The sequence below is a fragment of the Ictalurus furcatus genome, chromosome 13 (assembly GCF_023375685.1).
Source record: "Ictalurus furcatus strain D&B chromosome 13, Billie_1.0, whole genome shotgun sequence".
Lineage (NCBI taxonomy): Eukaryota > Metazoa > Chordata > Actinopteri > Siluriformes > Ictaluridae > Ictalurus > Ictalurus furcatus.
Window position 1 is genome coordinate 28699499 of NC_071267.1, and position 20320 is coordinate 28719818.

At 40.2% G+C, this 20320-nt stretch overlaps 1 protein-coding gene across 1 annotated transcript; it reads left to right on the forward strand.

Annotated features, from left to right (window-relative positions):
• Window positions 1-522: 522 nt before the first annotated feature.
• On the forward strand, window positions 523-19347 carry tbata (thymus, brain and testes associated). Its single transcript, XM_053639704.1, has 9 exons — window positions 523-568; window positions 1187-1385; window positions 3870-4040; window positions 10655-10749; window positions 12778-12969; window positions 15681-15762; window positions 16648-16780; window positions 18373-18425; window positions 19256-19347. The coding sequence occupies exons 2-9, from the start codon at window positions 1190-1192 to the stop codon at window positions 19345-19347; spliced, it is 1014 nt and encodes a 337-aa protein (XP_053495679.1). The 5' UTR covers window positions 523-568; window positions 1187-1189.
• The last annotated feature ends 973 nt before the right edge of the window (window positions 19348-20320 follow it).

The following is a 20320-nucleotide window of genomic DNA, read 5'->3' on the forward strand; positions in this document are numbered from 1 at the left end:
TACAGTATGTCAGATGAGTGTGCAGTGAAATAGTGTTTAAACTTATAGACTTTTAAAGCCTGGGGATTTGATTGTTATTCGGAACGTAGAGCTGGAGGTCAGATGAGTTTAGTGTCTGTGTCTCTGACTGAGGAACTTTATGAATAATGCTCTCATATGCTAATTAGCCTATTAGCGAGCTTCTTGAGGTAGTGCAGCATCTGTGTGCTCCACATCACACTTCATGTTCTTTTATAATTAATGATTGAGAAAAATCCTAACGAGCACAGTGCTAACGAACATGAGGGGTCATGGTCACACAGTCTTAGATAAAGAACCTTTATTTCAATTCAGTTGCAGGAATTATTACTGCAAAAGAGTTGCAGTAAACACAAGACAGGTGTGTGTGTGTGTGCGTGTGTGTGTGTGTGTGTGTGTGAGAGAGAGAGTCTTTGAACACAGAGTGCTCATGTTAATTGTGTGTTACCTAGTAACAGTAAACACACACACACACACACACAGCAGTGAGAGGATTAGCGCAGATCTCGAGGAACAACAAACCCACAGCAGAGAGAGAGAGAGACACGAGGTGAGATCTCTGTTAAAACTATTTTATATGAATTATAATGTGTATGTCAGAGCAGTTCTCAGTTATGAGAGACGCATGGGAGACAAAGCAGTATACTAATTATATACACGGTGTCCCAAAAGTCTCCATAAATAGGTCGAAATTGACACTTTTTTAGCAGAGTGTAATCTTCTACATGCCATTTCTCTCCCACTCATGATGAACTCGGGTTAACACATCTGGATTTGCTGCCTAACATCAGTACTTCTATGTGCCAGTATTTTGAATTCATCAAAGCTTTTATCTCCATATCAGTCTCCATTTTCCATAAACGTGGTGCTGAAATTATAATCGTAGTTGTGTGTCGTCAAAACAGAAATAATTCAGCATCATGAATGTGAATTATATTAGAACAGAACCCTGGGGAACACCATATGGTACTTTTGTTGGCTCATATGTCAAGAACTTATTTTTCTGCAGTGGACATTTCTTCAGGTTTGTACATTAAAATTTCATGGTGTATAGAATTAAAATCTGTGCTCGAATCCAACAGAACCAAACAGAAAAATCCACAATCTGAGCAGCACGTCTCTGAGCGTTACATTAATGATTGGTTGTCGTTGTGTTTTTCCTCCTCAGGTCATGGAGTCGAGTGAGAAGCAAGAGAGAGATGACCAGGAAGCCTTGAAGAGTAAAACTCCTGCACCCTTAATGTCTGATCTTAAGAAAGTAAGCCCAAGAGTGAGCACTAGCAGCAGTGCTCGCTTCGGCGCGCTCAGCCATCACTCGTTTTTCTCCAGACACAACCCTCACCCTAACAGAGTCAAACACATATCTGGTAAGCTTCAGTATACTCTCTACTTCCCCTTAAAGTCCCCTTAAATCTGTTTACTCCAAACGCACTTACAATGGAAGTCTAAGGGCAACTGTTACAGGGCAGCTGTGAAAGGGTCGATGTTAAAGAGCAGCTGTCCAGTGGTGCGTCCCAATTCGCACACTTGTGCACTATTCTACGCCATTTGTAGTATAAATAGTGTGATTAGTGTGTTCAGACTGAACAACCCCAAAAATCAAAATGCACTTTAAGTTCCCGGATGATGCACTCATTCACCCGGCAAAAAACAAGCGAGGAACGATGGACACTTGGTGTGCTCAACGGTTTCAGCTTTCCGTACGTAGCGGATGGGGCGGGCCTATATCAGGCTCAGCTGCTGAACAGAGAAAAAAATGTTTACATTGCCAGTAGCCATAACAACAACTTACAAAATTCGCCTGCGGAGACGATTACGCCTGAGTCTGACAGTGATTGTGGTCTTGTTGATAATAAAAGGAAACATTAACATAAACCGTAAAATGGACCGATTCTTTTTTGATATCTGTTTGGCTATTTCGCTAATGCTAGCGCCATCGCATTATGTGCGTTTGACGTAATTTGCCCTTGACCGGGAAACAGCATATACTTCCTGTTAGTACATTACCGAAAGTGGGAGTTGTGTTCCAATGATGTTGTGGAGATGAAGTGTTGAGGATGTGCTGCTTGGTGTGAAGTTCAGCGTGGACTCAAACTGTGTGTTAGTGTGTGTTAGTGTGGGTCAGTGTGTGTTAGTGTGGGTCAGTGTGTGTTAGTGTGTGTTAGTGTGTTAGTATGTGTTAGTGTGTGTTAGTGTGTGTTAGTATGTGTTAGTGTGTGTTAGTGTGGGTCAGTGTGTGTTAGTGTGTGTTAGTATGTGTTAGTGTGTGTTAGTGTGGGTCAGTGTGTGTTAGTGTGTGTTAGTATGTGTTAGTGTGGGTCAGTGTGTGTTAGTGTGTGTTAGTATGTGTTAGTGTGTGTTAGTGTGGGTCAGTGTGTGTTAGTGTGTGTTAGTGTGTGTTAGTGTGTTAGTATGTGTTAGTGTGTGTTAGTGTGTGTTAGTATGTGTTAGTGTGTGTTAGTGTGTGTTAGTGTGGGTCAGTGTGTGTTAGTGTGTGTCAGTGTGGGTCAGTGTGTGTTAGTGTGGGTCAGTGTGTGTTAGTGTGTGTTAATATGTGTTAGTGTGGGTCAGTGTGTGTTAGTGTGTGTTAGTATGTGTTAGTGTGTGTTAGTGTGGGTCAGTGTGTGTTAGTGTGTGTTAATATGTGTTAGTGTGGGTCAGTGTGTGTTAGTGTGTGTTAGTATGTGTTAGTATGTGTTAGTGTGTGTTAGTGTGGGTCAGTGTGTGTTAGTGTGTGTTAGTATGTGTTAGTGTGTGTTAGTGTGTGTTAGTATGTGTTAGTGTGGGTCAGTGTGTGTTAGTGTGTATTAGTGTGGGTCAGTGTGTGTTAGTGTGTGTTAGTATGTGTTAGTGTGGGTCAGTGTGGGTTAGTGTGTTAGTGTGAGTCACTGTGTGTTAGTGTGTGTTAGTGTGTATTAGTGTGTTAGTGTGAGCCATTGTGTGTTAGTGTGTCAGTGTGTGTTAGTGTGAGTCACTGTGTGTTAGTGTGTGTTAGTGTGTGTTAGTGTGTTAGTATGTGTTAGTCTGTTAGTGTGTCAGTGTGTGTTAGTGTGAGTCACTGTGTGTTAGTGTGTGTTAGTATGGTGTTAGTCTGTTAGTATGTGTTAGTCTGTTAGTGTGTCAGTGTTTGTTAGTGTGTGTTAGTATGTGTTAGGGTGTTAGTGTGTGTTAGTGTGTCAGTGTGTGTTAATGTGTGTTAGTGTGTGTTAGGGTGTTAGTGTTTGTGTGAGTCAGTGTGTGTCAGTGTGTGTTAGTGTGGGTCAGTGTGGGTCAATGTGTGTTAGTGTTTGTGTGAGTCAGTGTGTGTCAGTGTGCGTTAGTATGTGTCAGTGTGTGTTAGTGTGTTAGTGTGGGTCAGTGTGTGTAAGAGCATATAAGTGTGTGTTAGTGTGTGTTAGTGTGGGTGAGTGTGGGTCAGTGTGTGTTAGTGTTTGTGTGAGTCAGTGTGTGTCAGTGTGTGTTAGTGTGTTAGTGTGGGTCAGTGTGTGTAAGAGCATATAAGTGTGTGTTAGTGTGCATTAGTGTGGGTCAGTCTGTGTTATTTTGTGTTAAATGTCACACACACACACATACACACACACACACGCACACACACACATGCACACACACACACACACACTGTTGTAGAAACCGGTCTGTTTTGATTTAACAGGGCTCTCAAACACAATGGATTTGTACTTCCATAAACACACACAGTGTATGCTCTGTGTATCTATGTGTATATATATATATGTGTGTATGTGTGTGTGTGTGTGTGTGTGTGTGTGTGTGTGTGTGAGCTGAACTAGATGACAGTATATGTAGTGAGAGCTCAGTGCTAGTGTGAGCTGATGTGTTTATAATGGCTGCAGGTTTGAATGGAAGTCTGGTGTGTATTGTGAATGATGATTGGTACAGCAACACTCCACTCTTCCCACATCCACTGATCAGGAGTCAAGTTTCCTCCGGCTCTAATCACACGCCCATCTCTCTACCGTATCACACCACTTTCACCCGAGCTGACGGAGCCAAGCAGGCTGCAGGTGAGAGATAAACACCATCATTAAAGCACGTTTATTTACTGTAATAGTAATCAGTTCAGTCACAGTAACACCACAGCATCACCCCACATAATATTTATTACTTGCATACTGCATTCTATTCATTTTTACATAAAGATATTAAAAAAAACACTTCTCTGCAGTGATTCTTCCAGACTTCACTATCATCTAATTTATTCACCTTCTCTAAATCCTGCCGCACCAAATCTTTCCAAAATCAGTCAAACAGAGCAGCTTGTAACATTTACACTGACATTTACACAGCAATCAGGAGATACTGCACTTCTGCAGTTTAACACTCCATCAATAACTCCAACATCATAACAAACACTCCATCAATACCTCCATCATCATAACAAACACTCCATCAATACCTCCATCATCATAACAAACACTCCGACATCATAACAAACACTCCATCAATACCTCCATCATCATAACAAACACTCCATCAATACCTCCATCATCATAACAAACACTCCGACATCATAACAAACACTCCATCAATACCTCCATCATCATAACAAACACTCCATCAATACCTCCATCATCATAACAAACACTCCATCAATACCTCCATCATCATAACAAACACTCCATCAATACCTCCATCATCATAACAAACACTCCATCAATACCTCCGACATCATAACAAACACTCCATCAATACCTCCATCATCATAACAAACACTCCGACATCATAACAAACACTCCATCAATACCTCCGACATCATAACAAACACTCCATCAATACCTCCATCATCATAACAAACACTCCATCAATACCTCCATCATCATAACAAACACTCCGACATCATAACAAACACTCCATCAATACCTCCATCATCATAACAAACACTCCATCAATACCTCCATCATCATAACAAACACTCCGACATCATAACAAACACTCCATCAATACCTCCATCATCATAACAAACACTCCAATACCTCCGACATCATAACAAACACTCCATCAATACCTCCATCATCATAACAAACACTCCGACATCATAACAAACACTCCATCAATACCTCCATCATCATAACAAACACTCCATCAATACCTCCATCATCATAACAAACACTCCGACATCATAACAAACACTCCATCAATACCTCCGACATCATAACAAACACTCCGACATCATAACAAACACTCCATCAATACCTCCATCATCATAACAAACACTCCATCAATACCTCCGACATCATAACAAACACTCCATCAATACCTCCAACATCAATAACAAACACTCCATCAATACCTCCGACATCATAACAAACACTCCATCAATACCTCCATCATCATAACAAACACTCCATCAATACCTCCATCATCATAACAAACACTCCGACATCATAACAAACACTCCATCAATACCTCCGACATCATAACAAACACTCCATCAATACCTCCATCATCATAACAAACACTCCATCAATACCTCCATCATCATAACAAACACTCCGACATCATAACAAACACTCCATCAATACCTCCATCATCATAACAAACACTCCATCAATACCTCCGACATCATAACAAACACTCCATCAATACCTCCATCATCATAACAAACACTCCGACATCATAACAAACACCCATCAATACCTCCATCATCATAACAAACACTCCATCAATACCTCCATCATCATAACAAACACTCCGACATCATAACAAACACTCCATCAATACCTCCATCATCATAACAAACACTCCATCAATACCTCCGACATCATAACAAACACTCCGACATCATAACAAACACTCCATCAATACCTCCATCATCATAACAAACACTCCATCAATACCTCCATCATCATAACAAACACTCCAACATCATAACAAACACTCCATCAATACCTCCATCATCATAACAAACACTCCATCAATACCTCCATCATCATAACAAACACTCCATCAATACCTCCATCATCATAACAAACACTCCGACATCATAACAAACACTCCATCAATACCACCATCATCATAACAAACACTCCATCAATACCTCCATCATCATAACAAACACTCCGACATCATAACAAACACTCCATCAATACCTCCATCATCATAACAAACACTCCATCAATACCTCCGACATCATAACAAACACTCCATCAATACCTCTGACATCATAACAAACACTCCATCAATACCTCCATCATCATAACAAACACTCCGACATCATAACAAACACTCCATCAATACCTCCATCATCATAACAAACACTCCATCAATACCTCCGACATCATAACAAACACTCCATCAATACCTCCATCATCATAACAAACACTCCATCAATACCTCTGACATCATAACAAACACTCCATCAATACCTCCATCATCATAACAAACACTCCGACATCATAACAAACACTCCATCAATACCTCCGACATCATAACAAACACTCCATCAATACCTCCATCATCATAACAAACACTCCATCAATACCTCCGACATCATAACAAGCACTCCATCAATACCTCCATCATCATAACAAACACTCCATCAATACCTCCATCATCATAACAAACACTCCGACATCATAACAAACACTCCATCAATACCACCATCATCATAACAAACACTCCATCAATACCTCCATCATCATAACAAACACTCCGACATCATAACAAACACTCCATCAATACCTCCATCATCATAACAAACACTCCATCAATACCTCCATCATCATAACAAACACTCCATCAATACCTCTGACATCATAACAAACACTCCATCAATACCTCCATCATCATAACAAACACTCCGACATCATAACAAACACTCCATCAATACCACCATCATCATAACAAACACTCCATCAATACCTCCATCATCATAACAAACACTCCGACATCATAACAAACACTCCATCAATACCTCCATCATCATAACAAACACTCCATCAATACCTCCGACATCATAACAAACACTCCATCAATACCTCCATCATCATAACAAACACTCCATCAATACCTCTGACATCATAACAAACACTCCATCAATACCTCCATCATCATAACAAACACTCCGACATCATAACAAACACTCCATCAATACCTCCGACATCATAACAAACACTCCATCAATACCTCCATCATCATAACAAACACTCCATCAATACCTCCATCATCATAACAAACACTCCGACATCATAACAAACACTCCATCAATACCTCCATCATCATAACAAACACTCCATCAATACCTCATCATCATAACAAACACTCCATCAATACCTCCATCATCATAACAAACACTCCGACATCATAACAAACACTCCATCAATACCTCCATCATCATAACAAACACTCCATCAGTACCTCCGACATCATAAGAAACACTCCATCAATACCTCCATCATCATAACAAACACTCCGACATCATAACAAACACTCCATCAATACCTCCATCATCATAACAAACACTCCATCAATACCTCTGACATCATAACAAACACTCCATCAATACCTCCATCATCATAACAAACACTCCATCAATACCTCCATCATCATAACAAACACTCCGACATCATAACAAACACTCCATCAATACCTCCATCATCATAACAAACACTCCATCAGTACCTCCGACATCATAAGAAACACTCCATCAATACCTCCATCATCATAACAAACACTCCGACATCATAACAAACACTCCATCAATACCTCTGACATCATAACAAACACTCCATCAATACCTCCATCATCATAACAAACACTCCGACATCATAACAAACACTCCATCAATACCTCCATCATCATAACAAACACTCCATCAATACCTCCGACATCATAACAAACACTCCATCAATACCTCCATCATCATAACAAACACTCCATCAATACCTCTGACATCATAACAAACACTCCATCAATACCTCCATCATCATAACAAACACTCCGACATCATAACAACACTCCATCAATACCACCATCATCATAACAAACACTCCATCAATACCTCCATCATCATAACAAACACTCCGACATCATAACAAACACTCCATCAATACCTCCATCATCATAACAAACACTCCATCAATACCTCCGACATCATAACAAACACTCCATCAATACCTCCATCATCATAACAAACACTCCATCAATACCTCTGACATCATAACAAACACTCCATCAATACCTCCATCATCATAACAAACACTCCGACATCATAACAAACACTCCATCAATACCTCCGACATCATAACAAACACTCCATCAATACCTCCATCATCATAACAAACACTCCATCAATACCTCCATCATCATAACAAACACTCCGACATCATAACAAACACTCCATCAATACCTCCATCATCATAACAAACACTCCATCAATACCTCATCATCATAACAAACACTCCATCAATACCTCCATCATCATAACAAACACTCCGACATCATAACAAACACTCCATCAATACCTCCATCATCATAACAAACACTCCATCAGTACCTCCGACATCATAAGAAACACTCCATCAATACCTCCATCATCATAACAAACACTCCGACATCATAACAAACACTCCATCAATACCTCCATCATCATAACAAACACTCCATCAATACCTCTGACATCATAACAAACACTCCATCAATACCTCCATCATCATAACAAACACTCCATCAATACCTCCATCATCATAACAAACACTCCGACATCATAACAAACACTCCATCAATACCTCCATCATCATAACAAACACTCCATCAGTACCTCCGACATCATAAGAAACACTCCATCAATACCTCCATCATCATAACAAACACTCCGACATCATAACAAACACTCCATCAATACCTCCATCATCATAACAAACACTCCATCAATACCTCCATCATCATAACAAACACTCCGACATCATAACAAACACTCCATCAATACCTCCATCATCATAACAAACACTCCATCAATACCTCATCATCATAACAAACACTCCATCAATACCTCCATCATCATAACAAACACTCCGACATCATAACAAACACTCCATCAATACCTCCATCATCATAACAAACACTCCATCAGTACCTCCGACATCATAAGAAACACTCCATCAATACCTCCATCATCATAACAAACACTCCGACATCATAACAAACACTCCATCAATACCTCCATCATCATAACAAACACTCCATCAATACCTCTGACATCATAACAAACACTCCATCAATACCTCCATCATCATAACAAACACTCCGACATCATAACAAACACTCCATCAATACCTCCATCATCATAACAAACACTCCATCAATACCTCCATCATCATAACAAACACTCCATCAATACCTCCGACATCATAACAAACACTCCATCAATACCTCCATCATCATAACAAACACTCCATCAATACCTCCGACATCATAACAAACACTCCATCAATACCTCCATCATCATAACAAACACTCCATCAATACCTCCATCATCATAACAAACACTCCATCAATACCTCATCATCATAACAAACACTCCATCAATACCTCCATCATCATAACAAACACTCCATCAATACCTCCATCATCATAACAAACACTCCGACATCATAACAAACACTCCATCAATACCTCCATCATCATAACAAACACTCCATCAATACCTCTGACATCATAACAAACACTCCATCAATACCTCCATCATCATAACAAACACTCCATCAATACCTCCATCATCATAACAAACACTCCGACATCATAACAAACACTCCATCAATACCTCCATCATCATAACAAACACTCCATCAGTACCTCCGACATCATAAGAAACACTCCATCAATACCTCCATCATCATAACAAACACTCCGACATCATAACAAACACTCCATCAATACCTCCATCATCATAACAAACACTCCATCAATACCTCTGACATCATAACAAACACTCCATCAATACCTCCATCATCATAACAAACACTCCGACATCATAACAAACACTCCATCAATACCTCCATCATCATAACAAACACTCCATCAATACCTCCGACATCATAACAAACACTCCATCAATACCTCCATCATCATAACAAACACTCCATCAATACCTCCATCATCATAACAAACACTCCATCAATACCTCCGACATCATAACAAACACTCCATCAATACCTCCATCATCATAACAAACACTCCATCAATACCTCCGACATCATAACAAACACTCCATCAATACCTCCATCATCATAACAAACACTCCATCAATACCTCCATCATCATAACAAACACTCCATCAATACCTCATCATCATAACAAACACTCCATCAATACCTCCATCATCATAACAAACACTCCATCAATACCTCCATCATCATAACAAACACTCCGACATCATAACAAACACTCCATCAATACCTCCATCATCATAACAAACACTCCATCAATACCTCTGACATCATAACAAACACTCCATCAATACCTCCATCATCATAACAAACACTCCATCAATACCTCCGACATCACAACAGTGTAATAATAAAACATTTAAACATTAAATGATTTATGATGTCATGATAGAAGGTGTGGTTAAAATAATTTCCTCTAAATCACTGATTGTTTATCTTCTTCTCTTCCACAGCTATGATTTCTGAAGCGTGGAGAGAGGAACTGAAGGACCTGGCAACTAAAGTCAGTCTCTCAGCTGCAGCTGCCAGTAAAAGATCTGAACACGAGGTAGAGGAACATACAGACCTTCATTAGTTTAATGCATTTAATTTTATACATTTTCCTGTATTACCTTTCATGTAGTGTGTTATAGAGCGGTTTGTGAATGTAAAAAGTCTGCAAAGTTTCAAAAATCAAAGTGCACAACAAACGGAGTTATTGACTCGCAAAAGAGGGAACTGATTCTGACCAGCTGAAACGAGTCGTCAGTAATTCCAGACTTACTTCCTGTAATAACCTACGTAATTTGGTAACAAAAGATCCACCTCTGGTCTTCATTGGCTGCTGGCGAACAACGCGTACTGCGTAATACATGTACATCTATTGTATGAGACCTTTTAAACAAAATTAGGCACGTTTCAAAACTATAATAGGTGAAAAAAATATATATATTATAAATATATATAAAAATAGTATGGATGATAGCATACATATACAGTAAATGGGTGCACTAGAGACTGAAAAATAAATGAAGTAATGCAAAACAAAACAAGAAAATAATAACTCAATTCATATATTTTCTCTCATTTTGTGAGAAGGTACAAAGGAAAATAATAACTGCCCGAATGGTTGGGTTTAGTCAGAATTCCTTCCACAGCAGGTGGGAGTGGGATTAAAAAATATTCCTGCATACGCCTCATTAATATTTATACAGCCAGGTACATGGAGAGAGATGGAAAGAATCTGAAGAAGGTACATTACCATGCAGTAGAACGTCAGGATAATGAATGCTCTGAAAAAAACTGATGGTAAATGAAGGGCAATATTTTGTCTCCACTGCTGTAATCAGTGTCAAGATTGATATTCCTAAAACACCTTGTGCTGTTTTGTATTCTGGATGACTGGCCCATAGAGTCAAAACCCTGCACCTCTCAAACATCAATCTCTCCTCTGCATGGCTTCCTCAGAAACAGGACTGGTGATGGGGTGTATGGGGGAGTTTTGAGCGTACAGTACAGTACAGTACTCAGTGGTCTCGACAGGAGCTTAAATGATATTAAATGAAGCACTTGGTTATCCCTCTATCTGGTCCATTATAAAACTATCCAGACTTGCAGTGACAATTTGTGATTGAAATTATATGTCATTTGTACTGAAGAAGCCACCATTATGCTGGAATAACTGAATGGTGAAGCTCACTGGTGTAGGGGCTAGACCTTCCCCAAGCTGCTCTAATTTTACCATCTAGACCAGTGGTCACCAACCCTCTTCCTTGAGATCTTCCTTCCTGCAGGTTTCATCTCCAACCAAAATCTAACACACCTGTTTTAGTGGACCAAGAACTTCTTAAAGAAATGATTAGATGATCAGGTGGGCACCATTATGGTTGGAGCTAAAGTCTTCAGGAAGGTAGATCTCTAGGAACAGGGTTGGTGACCACTGCTCTAGAGTATAAAGGTACAGGGATGGCAGGCATGGTTTTAGACTTGGATATACAATGTCTTGTCTAGCACATAGAATATTTTCTGAAATGGAATCACGTGATGGTGGTACCTTCTGGTCTGCTGGAGCTCATCCTGCCTGAGGACACTTCAACTTCTCTTCTGGTAATAACATGTTTTTTTATGCAGACTCCCACTGCCTCCAGTTGGAGATAAAGAATTCAGACAAGATGCTCAGCCATATTCCCATTAATGGCGTGTGGTAACCATGTGTATGGCCTGTCGGAACCTCGGGAAGCATCGGTACACGTCTGTAGTTAGTGTGAAACTGAGTCACCTTCAGCAGACGGGCTCCCAAAACTGCCAGATCAGTTTTGATACTTTGGTACACTTCCAGCTTAGCTTAGTGTGAAAAATCTCCTTCTGATCCAGATCAGGTGACATAGTGTATGTAATAATTATCTCAGATTCAACTTCTTCTGCAGGGGGCCAAGCATGTTGTAACAAGGGCACTGGCCCACCCTGGCCCCTCCCCAGACCGGCCAGAATCACATCAGTACAGGAACATTACAGTATCACACAACTGAATGCTTTGACTACTGGGTGATTTTTTCCCCATGATTCCTCAGATTCAGATAAATTTGCATTTGTGTAGATTATCAGAGAGGAGGAGCCGATGCGTAGGAAGACCCAGTACTCATCTGAAACGGGTCGCATAATTCCTCCAACATCCTGGAGAACCAAACGGCGTGACTTCCACACTCCAAACACACATCCAGGAACTCGTACACCTCAGGCTTCACAGATACAACCAGGAACCATCAGCCTAGAGGGGCAAGAACTCAGGGTAACACACCTGAACACACCAAACACACTTCAACACAACCAAACACATCTCAACACACCCAAACACACCTTAAAATCGGGCTCAGGTGGTTTGTCAGCTGAGTTCAATCCCCGGCCCACGTGTCTCCACATGCCAAAGTGTCCAAGACACTGAACCCCAAGTTGCTACTGATGGCAGGCTAGATGTGTGTGTGAATGTGAAACGAGAAACAGTGTAAAGTACTTTGTAGAACCACTAAGGTTAAAAAGTGCTATACAAGTGCAGACCATTTACCATTCAACACACCTCAACACACCTCAACACACCTCAATATACCCAATCACACCTCAGCACACCTCAATACATCTAAACACACCTCAACACACCTCAATACACCCAAACACACCTCAATATACCCAATCACACCTCAGCACACCTCAATACATCTAAACACACCTCAACACACCTCAATACACCCAAACACACCTCAGTACACCTCAATAGACCCAATCACACCTCAGCACACCTCAATACATCTAAACACACCTCAACACACCTCAATATACCCAAACACACCCAATCACACCTCAACACACCTCAATATACCCAATCACACCTCAGCACACCTCAATACATCTAAACACACCTCAACACACCTCAATATACCCAAACACACCCAATCACACCTCAACACACCTCAACACACCTCAATATACCCAAACACACCTCAACACACCCAATCACACCTCAGCACACCTCAATACATCTAAACACACCTCAACACACCTCAATATACCCAAACACACCTCAATACACCTCAACACACCTCAATATACCCAAACACACCTCAATACACCTCAGCACACCTCAATACATCTAAACACACCTCAACACACCTCAATATACCCAAACACGCCCAATCACACCTCAACACACCTCAACACACCTCAATATACCCAAACACACCTCAACACACCCAATCACACCTCAGCACACCTCAATACATCTAAACACACCTCAGAACACCTCAATACATCTAAACACACCTCAACACACCTCAACACACCTCAATATACCCAAACACACCTCAATACACCTCAATAGACCCAATCACACCTCAGAACACCTCAATACATCTAAACACATCTCAACACACCTCAACACACCTCAATATACCCAAACACACCTCAATACACCTTAATAGACCCAAACACACCTCAGCACACTCAAACACACCTCAACACACCTCAATACACCTCAATATACCCAAACACACCTCAATACACCTCAATACACCTCAATATACCCAAACACACCTCAATACACCTCAATATACCCAAACACACCTCAATACACCAAAACACACCTCAGCACACCCAATCACACCTCAGCACACCTCAATACATCTAAACACACCTCAACACACCTCAATATACCCAAACACACCTCAACACACCTCAATACACCCAAACACACCTCAACACACCTCAATATACCCAAACACACCTCAACACACCTCAATAGACCCAAACACACCTCAGCACACCCAAACACACCTCAACACACCTCAATACACCTCAGTACACCCAAACACACCTCAGCACACCCAATCACACCTCAGCACACCTCAATACACCTCAGTACACCCAAACACACCTCAGCACACCTCAATACATCTAAACACATCTCAACACACCCAAACAAACCTCAACACACCTCAATACACTCAAACACACCTCAATACACTCAAACACACCTCAATACACCTCAATACACACAAAAACACCTCAATACACTCAAACAAACCTCAATACACCTCAATACACTCAAATACACCTCAATACACTCAAACACAACTCAATACACAAAAAACACATCTCAATACACACCTTAATACACCTCAATAAACCCAAACACACCTCAACACACACCATGTATTTAGTACTGGCTCCATGCTCGGATTATTTTTATTATTTACACACACTTGCTAAACATTTGTTCACCTTTTTTCCATCACTGTGTTTTTGCCCATCAAATGAGTTTAATGAGGACGTTTCCATCACTACACACACCTCAGGCAGGGATGGGGTTTTTAGTTTGTTCAATCATGTGCTGTGAAACCAAATCGAACAGAAAATTAACCAAAAGAATGAATTTCGTTCTGATTTGATGCCTTTTAGATTAATATAATTAAATCTGGAAAATAGTTTAGAGGGAAATAATGCCAAAACATGACAACATTCTAAACAAAATAAATGAAAAGAGAGTTTTTCACACCCAAAAACAGAAGAAAATGTAATCCTCCCACACGTACAATGCTAGAAGGTCTTCAGAGTACATGATTAGCAAAAAGCTGAAAGAAAGAACATTCAGGGATATACTACTGCTGTTTGACACAGTGAGTGGTCATAGTTACTGATAATTACACATTTTATCTGCTCTTGTTCTTTAGATCACTCTAGCAGCACTCGTGTGTCACCGAGCTTTTCTTCCCATTTCACATCTAATCAGAATTCAAACAGGCTCGCCTAAAAAAAAGAAAGAAAAGAAAAGAAACGCTACACAATATTAAAATGTTACAGCTGACATTTTTAGCCACAGCCATGTTATCCTTCACGTGCTGGAAAAATGGCTGTCAGAATCATCAACTTCTTCCTGAAAAGTAAACAGCAATTTTCTTAATAAAAATAAATAATAATAATAATAACTGCTAATTGTTTTTAATTTCCGAGGTGTTGGAGCTGTTGTGTCAGATCCTGCAGACGGATTCGCTGTCTCTGGTACAGCAGTGGCTTCTTCTGGCTGGAGATCCAGGTGAGAATTCAATTAAAAAAAAAACATTTAGACATTTTTAAAAAACTATTTGTGCATGAACTTAGTAACTGGAAACGAGAGAAAAGGAATCATCTCATGTACAGTATCTCCAATAATGCACTTAATTAGATTCGAATGAACTGCTGTGGTGTGGCAGGATAAAGAGAGAGAGATGAGTGTGTTATATATGTTATATATAATAATATTACCTTGATACTGATATCCAGCATCAATGTGAGCGTGTATATTAGGGGTCATCCACATTCATGACCACACACTAAGACTAGATGAAACACACCTGACATGCTGTAGATCAGCCTTATTGATAGTGAATGAGATTAAAGCCTTATTCAGACAGGATTAGTTTATATGTATAGGTGTGTAATGTAATTATTACCCAAGTATCTCTGGGATTTTAGACAGAATCCCTCATGTCAAATGTGTCCTGTTACTAGGGCACAGTAGAACCTCCATTTTACCCGCTTGCTAGCATGTCCACAGCTCAGTCACCAAAAAAAAAGCTCTAACAGTTCAACTAGTAATTGAAATAATAAATGTGATGATATGTTAATTCCCAAACACCAGAATATCTAAAAGTGTAGATTTCATCATATAAACGGCCAATTATCAGCTCCATGTTTTATGTAATACAAATGTAAACGTTTTCTCATTTGATGCTAGCATAAAATTCATGCTAATTTTAAACATAATTAATATTTGAAAGCATTTATATATTTAAATGAACTGAAATTCAAATGCAGTTACTGAAGTTATTTGCCAGCCTGAAAAGACACTATATTAATAGCCTATGCTGATTGTTCATGTTTTTGACCTGTGTGTGTGTGTGTGTGTGTGTGTGTGTGTGTTTGTGTGTGTGTGTTTCAGAGAAGGAGCTGGTTCTCAGGATGCTCCAGCAGGCCATGTGTGATTCTCCAGCTCTCCTTCAACCACCACAGTTTCCCATTACAGCTCAAACCGAGCCTCCGCTTCAGACACGCCGAAAACGCCGGATGAGGAGGTGACGTGTCCCAAATACAAAAAAAAATCTGTTCCAAAAAAGGGACTGGGTTTATTCCAGTATTTTAAATATAGCCTTTATACACATCCCATCATAGTTCTGTATTCAGACTGGAACATGTACACACTTAACAAACAGCATTAACTGTTTTGGTCTCTTTATGCTGTCCAAAAGTTATTTTAGTATTTCCGTGAGGAAAGTTCCTGGTGTTCAGAGTCGGGTTACGCAGGTGGATTTTCTGAGCTCCATGTTCAGATTATTAAAATCACCTGTGTGTAGTTCACACCTCAGATGCTGTTAGACCTTTCTTGAGGAGAAGTGTCTAAGATTGTCCCCCCCCCCCCAATAAACACAAACACTCACCTTTAAACTGAAAAAAAAAAATCAAGGATAGAGAATATGGACTAAAGAAGGAAATAGTTATGTAACATAAAGGGAACTCAACTTACTCAACTCATACATACATATATATATATATAGATATATATATATATATAGATAGATATATATATATATATATATATATATAGAAATATACATATATATATATATATATATATATATATAATCAGTGAAAGTGTGATATGTGCATTTGAGTCCAGTGAATAAGTGTTCAGGGTGTTAATTTCCTCGGGTATGGGGTTATTAACAGTTTAGGTACCTGGTGATCTGATGGGAAAAGCTGGTCCTCAATCTGCTGGCGTGGGTTCTGATGCTGCGATATCGTCTACCAGATGGTAGCAATGAGAACAGTGCATGGATTGGATGGCTGGAGTCTTTAATGATCCCAGAACGTTCCTCATACAGCATCCGTACTGTTCCCATACCAGACGATGATGCAGCCAGACAGGATGTTCTCCACAGTGCATGTGTAGAATGATCTGAGGATGCTGGCACTCATCCCAAACTTTCTCAGACATCTTAGGAAGAAGAGCCACTGGTGAGCTTTCTTTATTACGGCTTCTGTATGGACGGACCATGTTAAGTCATCGGACATGTGGACCACGAGGAACTTGAAGCTGCTGACCCTTTCCACTGGTGCTCTGTCGATTGTGATGGGGCTGTGCTTTCTGTCCTGTCTCCTAAAGTCCACCACAAGCTCCTTGGTCTTGTTGATGTTTAGAGACAGGTTGTTGTCCTGGCACCAGTGTGTTAGACAACGTACCTCTTGTCTGTAGGCTGTTTCCTCGTCCTCTGTGGTCAGGCGTATCACCGTCATGTCGTCCGCAAATTTGACAATGACGCTGAAGTTGTGGGATGATTAAAGAGATGATTAAAAATTCAAAATAAAAAGACTAATATGATGATGATGGAAATATTGACAATATACTGTATTGCTACGTGAGTCCTAATTGTAATTATCACATTAATCACTGGTCTAATTCCCACTCATTATTCATCAGCAAATAGAGGAGCACATGATCCTGACACTGACTCTGAGCTTGACTCCTCTGTGTGTGATGTGTGTGATGTGTGTGATGTGTGTTATTGTCCCGACACACTGTACCGGTGATACTTAAGGGTGATGAAGACATTTCTTGTTAGCGCACTAGTCAACACACACACTAACGGGTCTGTGTCTCTTACTGTAGTGTGTGTTCAGCTGGAGAAATGGATAAAGAGAAAGCAGTTAAAGAGAAACCAGGTAACACCTCCTCTGTGTGTGTGTGTGTGTGTGTGTGTTATAATAAATGGATGTGATGGATGTAATGGATGAAAGCAAAGAAAGTGATGGATGTAATGGATGAAAGTGATGTAATGGATGAAAGTGATGGATGTGATGGATGAAACCGATGAAAGTGATGAATGTAATGGATGTAATGGATGTGATGGATGAAACCAATGAATGTGATGGATGTAATGGATGTGATGGATGAAACCGATGAATGTGATGGATGTAATGGATGTGATGGATGAAACCGATGAATGTGATGGATGTAATGGATGTGATGGATGAAACCGATGAATGTGATGGATGTAATGGATGTGATGGATGAAACCGATGAATGTGATGGATGTAATGGATGTGATGGATGAAACCGATGAATGTGATGGATGTAATGGTTGAATTGAATTCTGATTGAATCCTGTGCTCTGATTCAATCTTTTTTTGATTCAAAAAAGGCGAGTGTATCACACCTCCTCTTTCCTGAAGCAGAACGGGTTCCTGACCTTTCAGTACTCTGTGCAGAACCTGTAAAAGCACCTGAAGTTTAGCATTTTATAAAATAGTCCTGAGATTCAGGAGGTTTTACAGAAACGAGCTTCACTCATCACTTCCTGCTTTTCATAAACTGTACTGGGGTCTGAGTCCTGAGTAATAAACACTGTAGAGTTTAATAATAAATCAAGGAGAGAGTGAGGAAACCCAGCTCCATTTTATTACTTTAATCTTATTCATTGTGTGTGTGTGCGTGTGTGTGCGTGCGTGTGTGTGCGTGCGTGCGTGTGTGTGTGTGTGCGTGTGTGTTACAGAGCGGATCGGAGATGCTGAAGTCTTGCGAGTTCGACAGGACGAGAGTGAAAACATCAACGATTCTGCAAGCCAACACGAACACAGTCAATAACACACACACACACACACACACACACACACACACACACACACATATATATATATATATATATATATATATATATATATACATATACAGTGCATCCGGAAAGTATTCACAGCGCTTCCCTTTTCCCACATTTTGTTATGTTACAGGTTTATTCCAAAATGGATTAAATTCATTATTTTCCTCAGAATTCTACAAACAATACCCCATAATGACAACATGAAAGAAGTTTGTTTGAAATCTTTGCAAATTTATTAAAAATAAATAACAAAAAAGCACATGTACATAAGTATTCACAGCCTTTGCTCAATACTTTGTTGAAGCACCTTTGGCACCGATTACAGCCTCGAGTCTTTTTGAGTATGATGCTACAAGCTTGGCACACCTATTTTTGGGCAGTTTCTCCCATTCTTCTTTGCAGGACCTCTCAAGCTCCATCAGGTTGGATGTGGAGCGTCGGTGCACAGCCATTTTCAGATCTCTCCAGAGATGTTCAATCGGGTTCAAGTCGGTGCTCTGGCTGGGCCACTCAAGGACATTCACAGAGTTGTCCTGTAGACACTCCTTCGTTATCTTGGCTGTGTGCTTAGGGTCGTTGTCCTGTTGGAAGATGAACCTTCACCCCAGTCTGAGGTCCAGAGCGCTCTGGAGCAGGTTTTCATCAAGGATGCCGCTGTACATTGCTGCATTCATCTTTTCCTCGATCCCAACTAGTCTCCCAGTTCCTGCCGCTGAAAAACATCCCCACAGCATGATGCTGCCACCACCATGCTTCACGCATGCATCTGTGCCTCGATACAATGCTGTCTCGGAGGTCTACAGCCAGTTCCTTGGACTTCGTGGCTTCGTGTGTGATCTGACATGCATTGTTAACTGTGGGACCTTATATAGACAGGTGTGTGCCTTTCCAAATCATGTCCAATCAACTGAATTTACCACAGGTGGACTCCAATCAAGTTGTAGAAACATCTGAAGGATG

Coding starts and splice junctions, on each gene's coding strand:
- tbata (XM_053639704.1), top strand. CDS start 1,190: ATGGAGTCGAGTGAGAAGCAAGAGAGAGATGACCAGGAAGCCTTGAAG. Junction 15,763..16,647: donor TCTTCTGGCTGGAGATCCAG/GTGAGAATTCAA, acceptor TGTGTGTTTCAG/AGAAGGAGCTGGTTCTCAGG. Junction 18,426..19,255: donor AGCAGTTAAAGAGAAACCAG/GTAACACCTCCT, acceptor TGTGTGTTACAG/AGCGGATCGGAGATGCTGAA.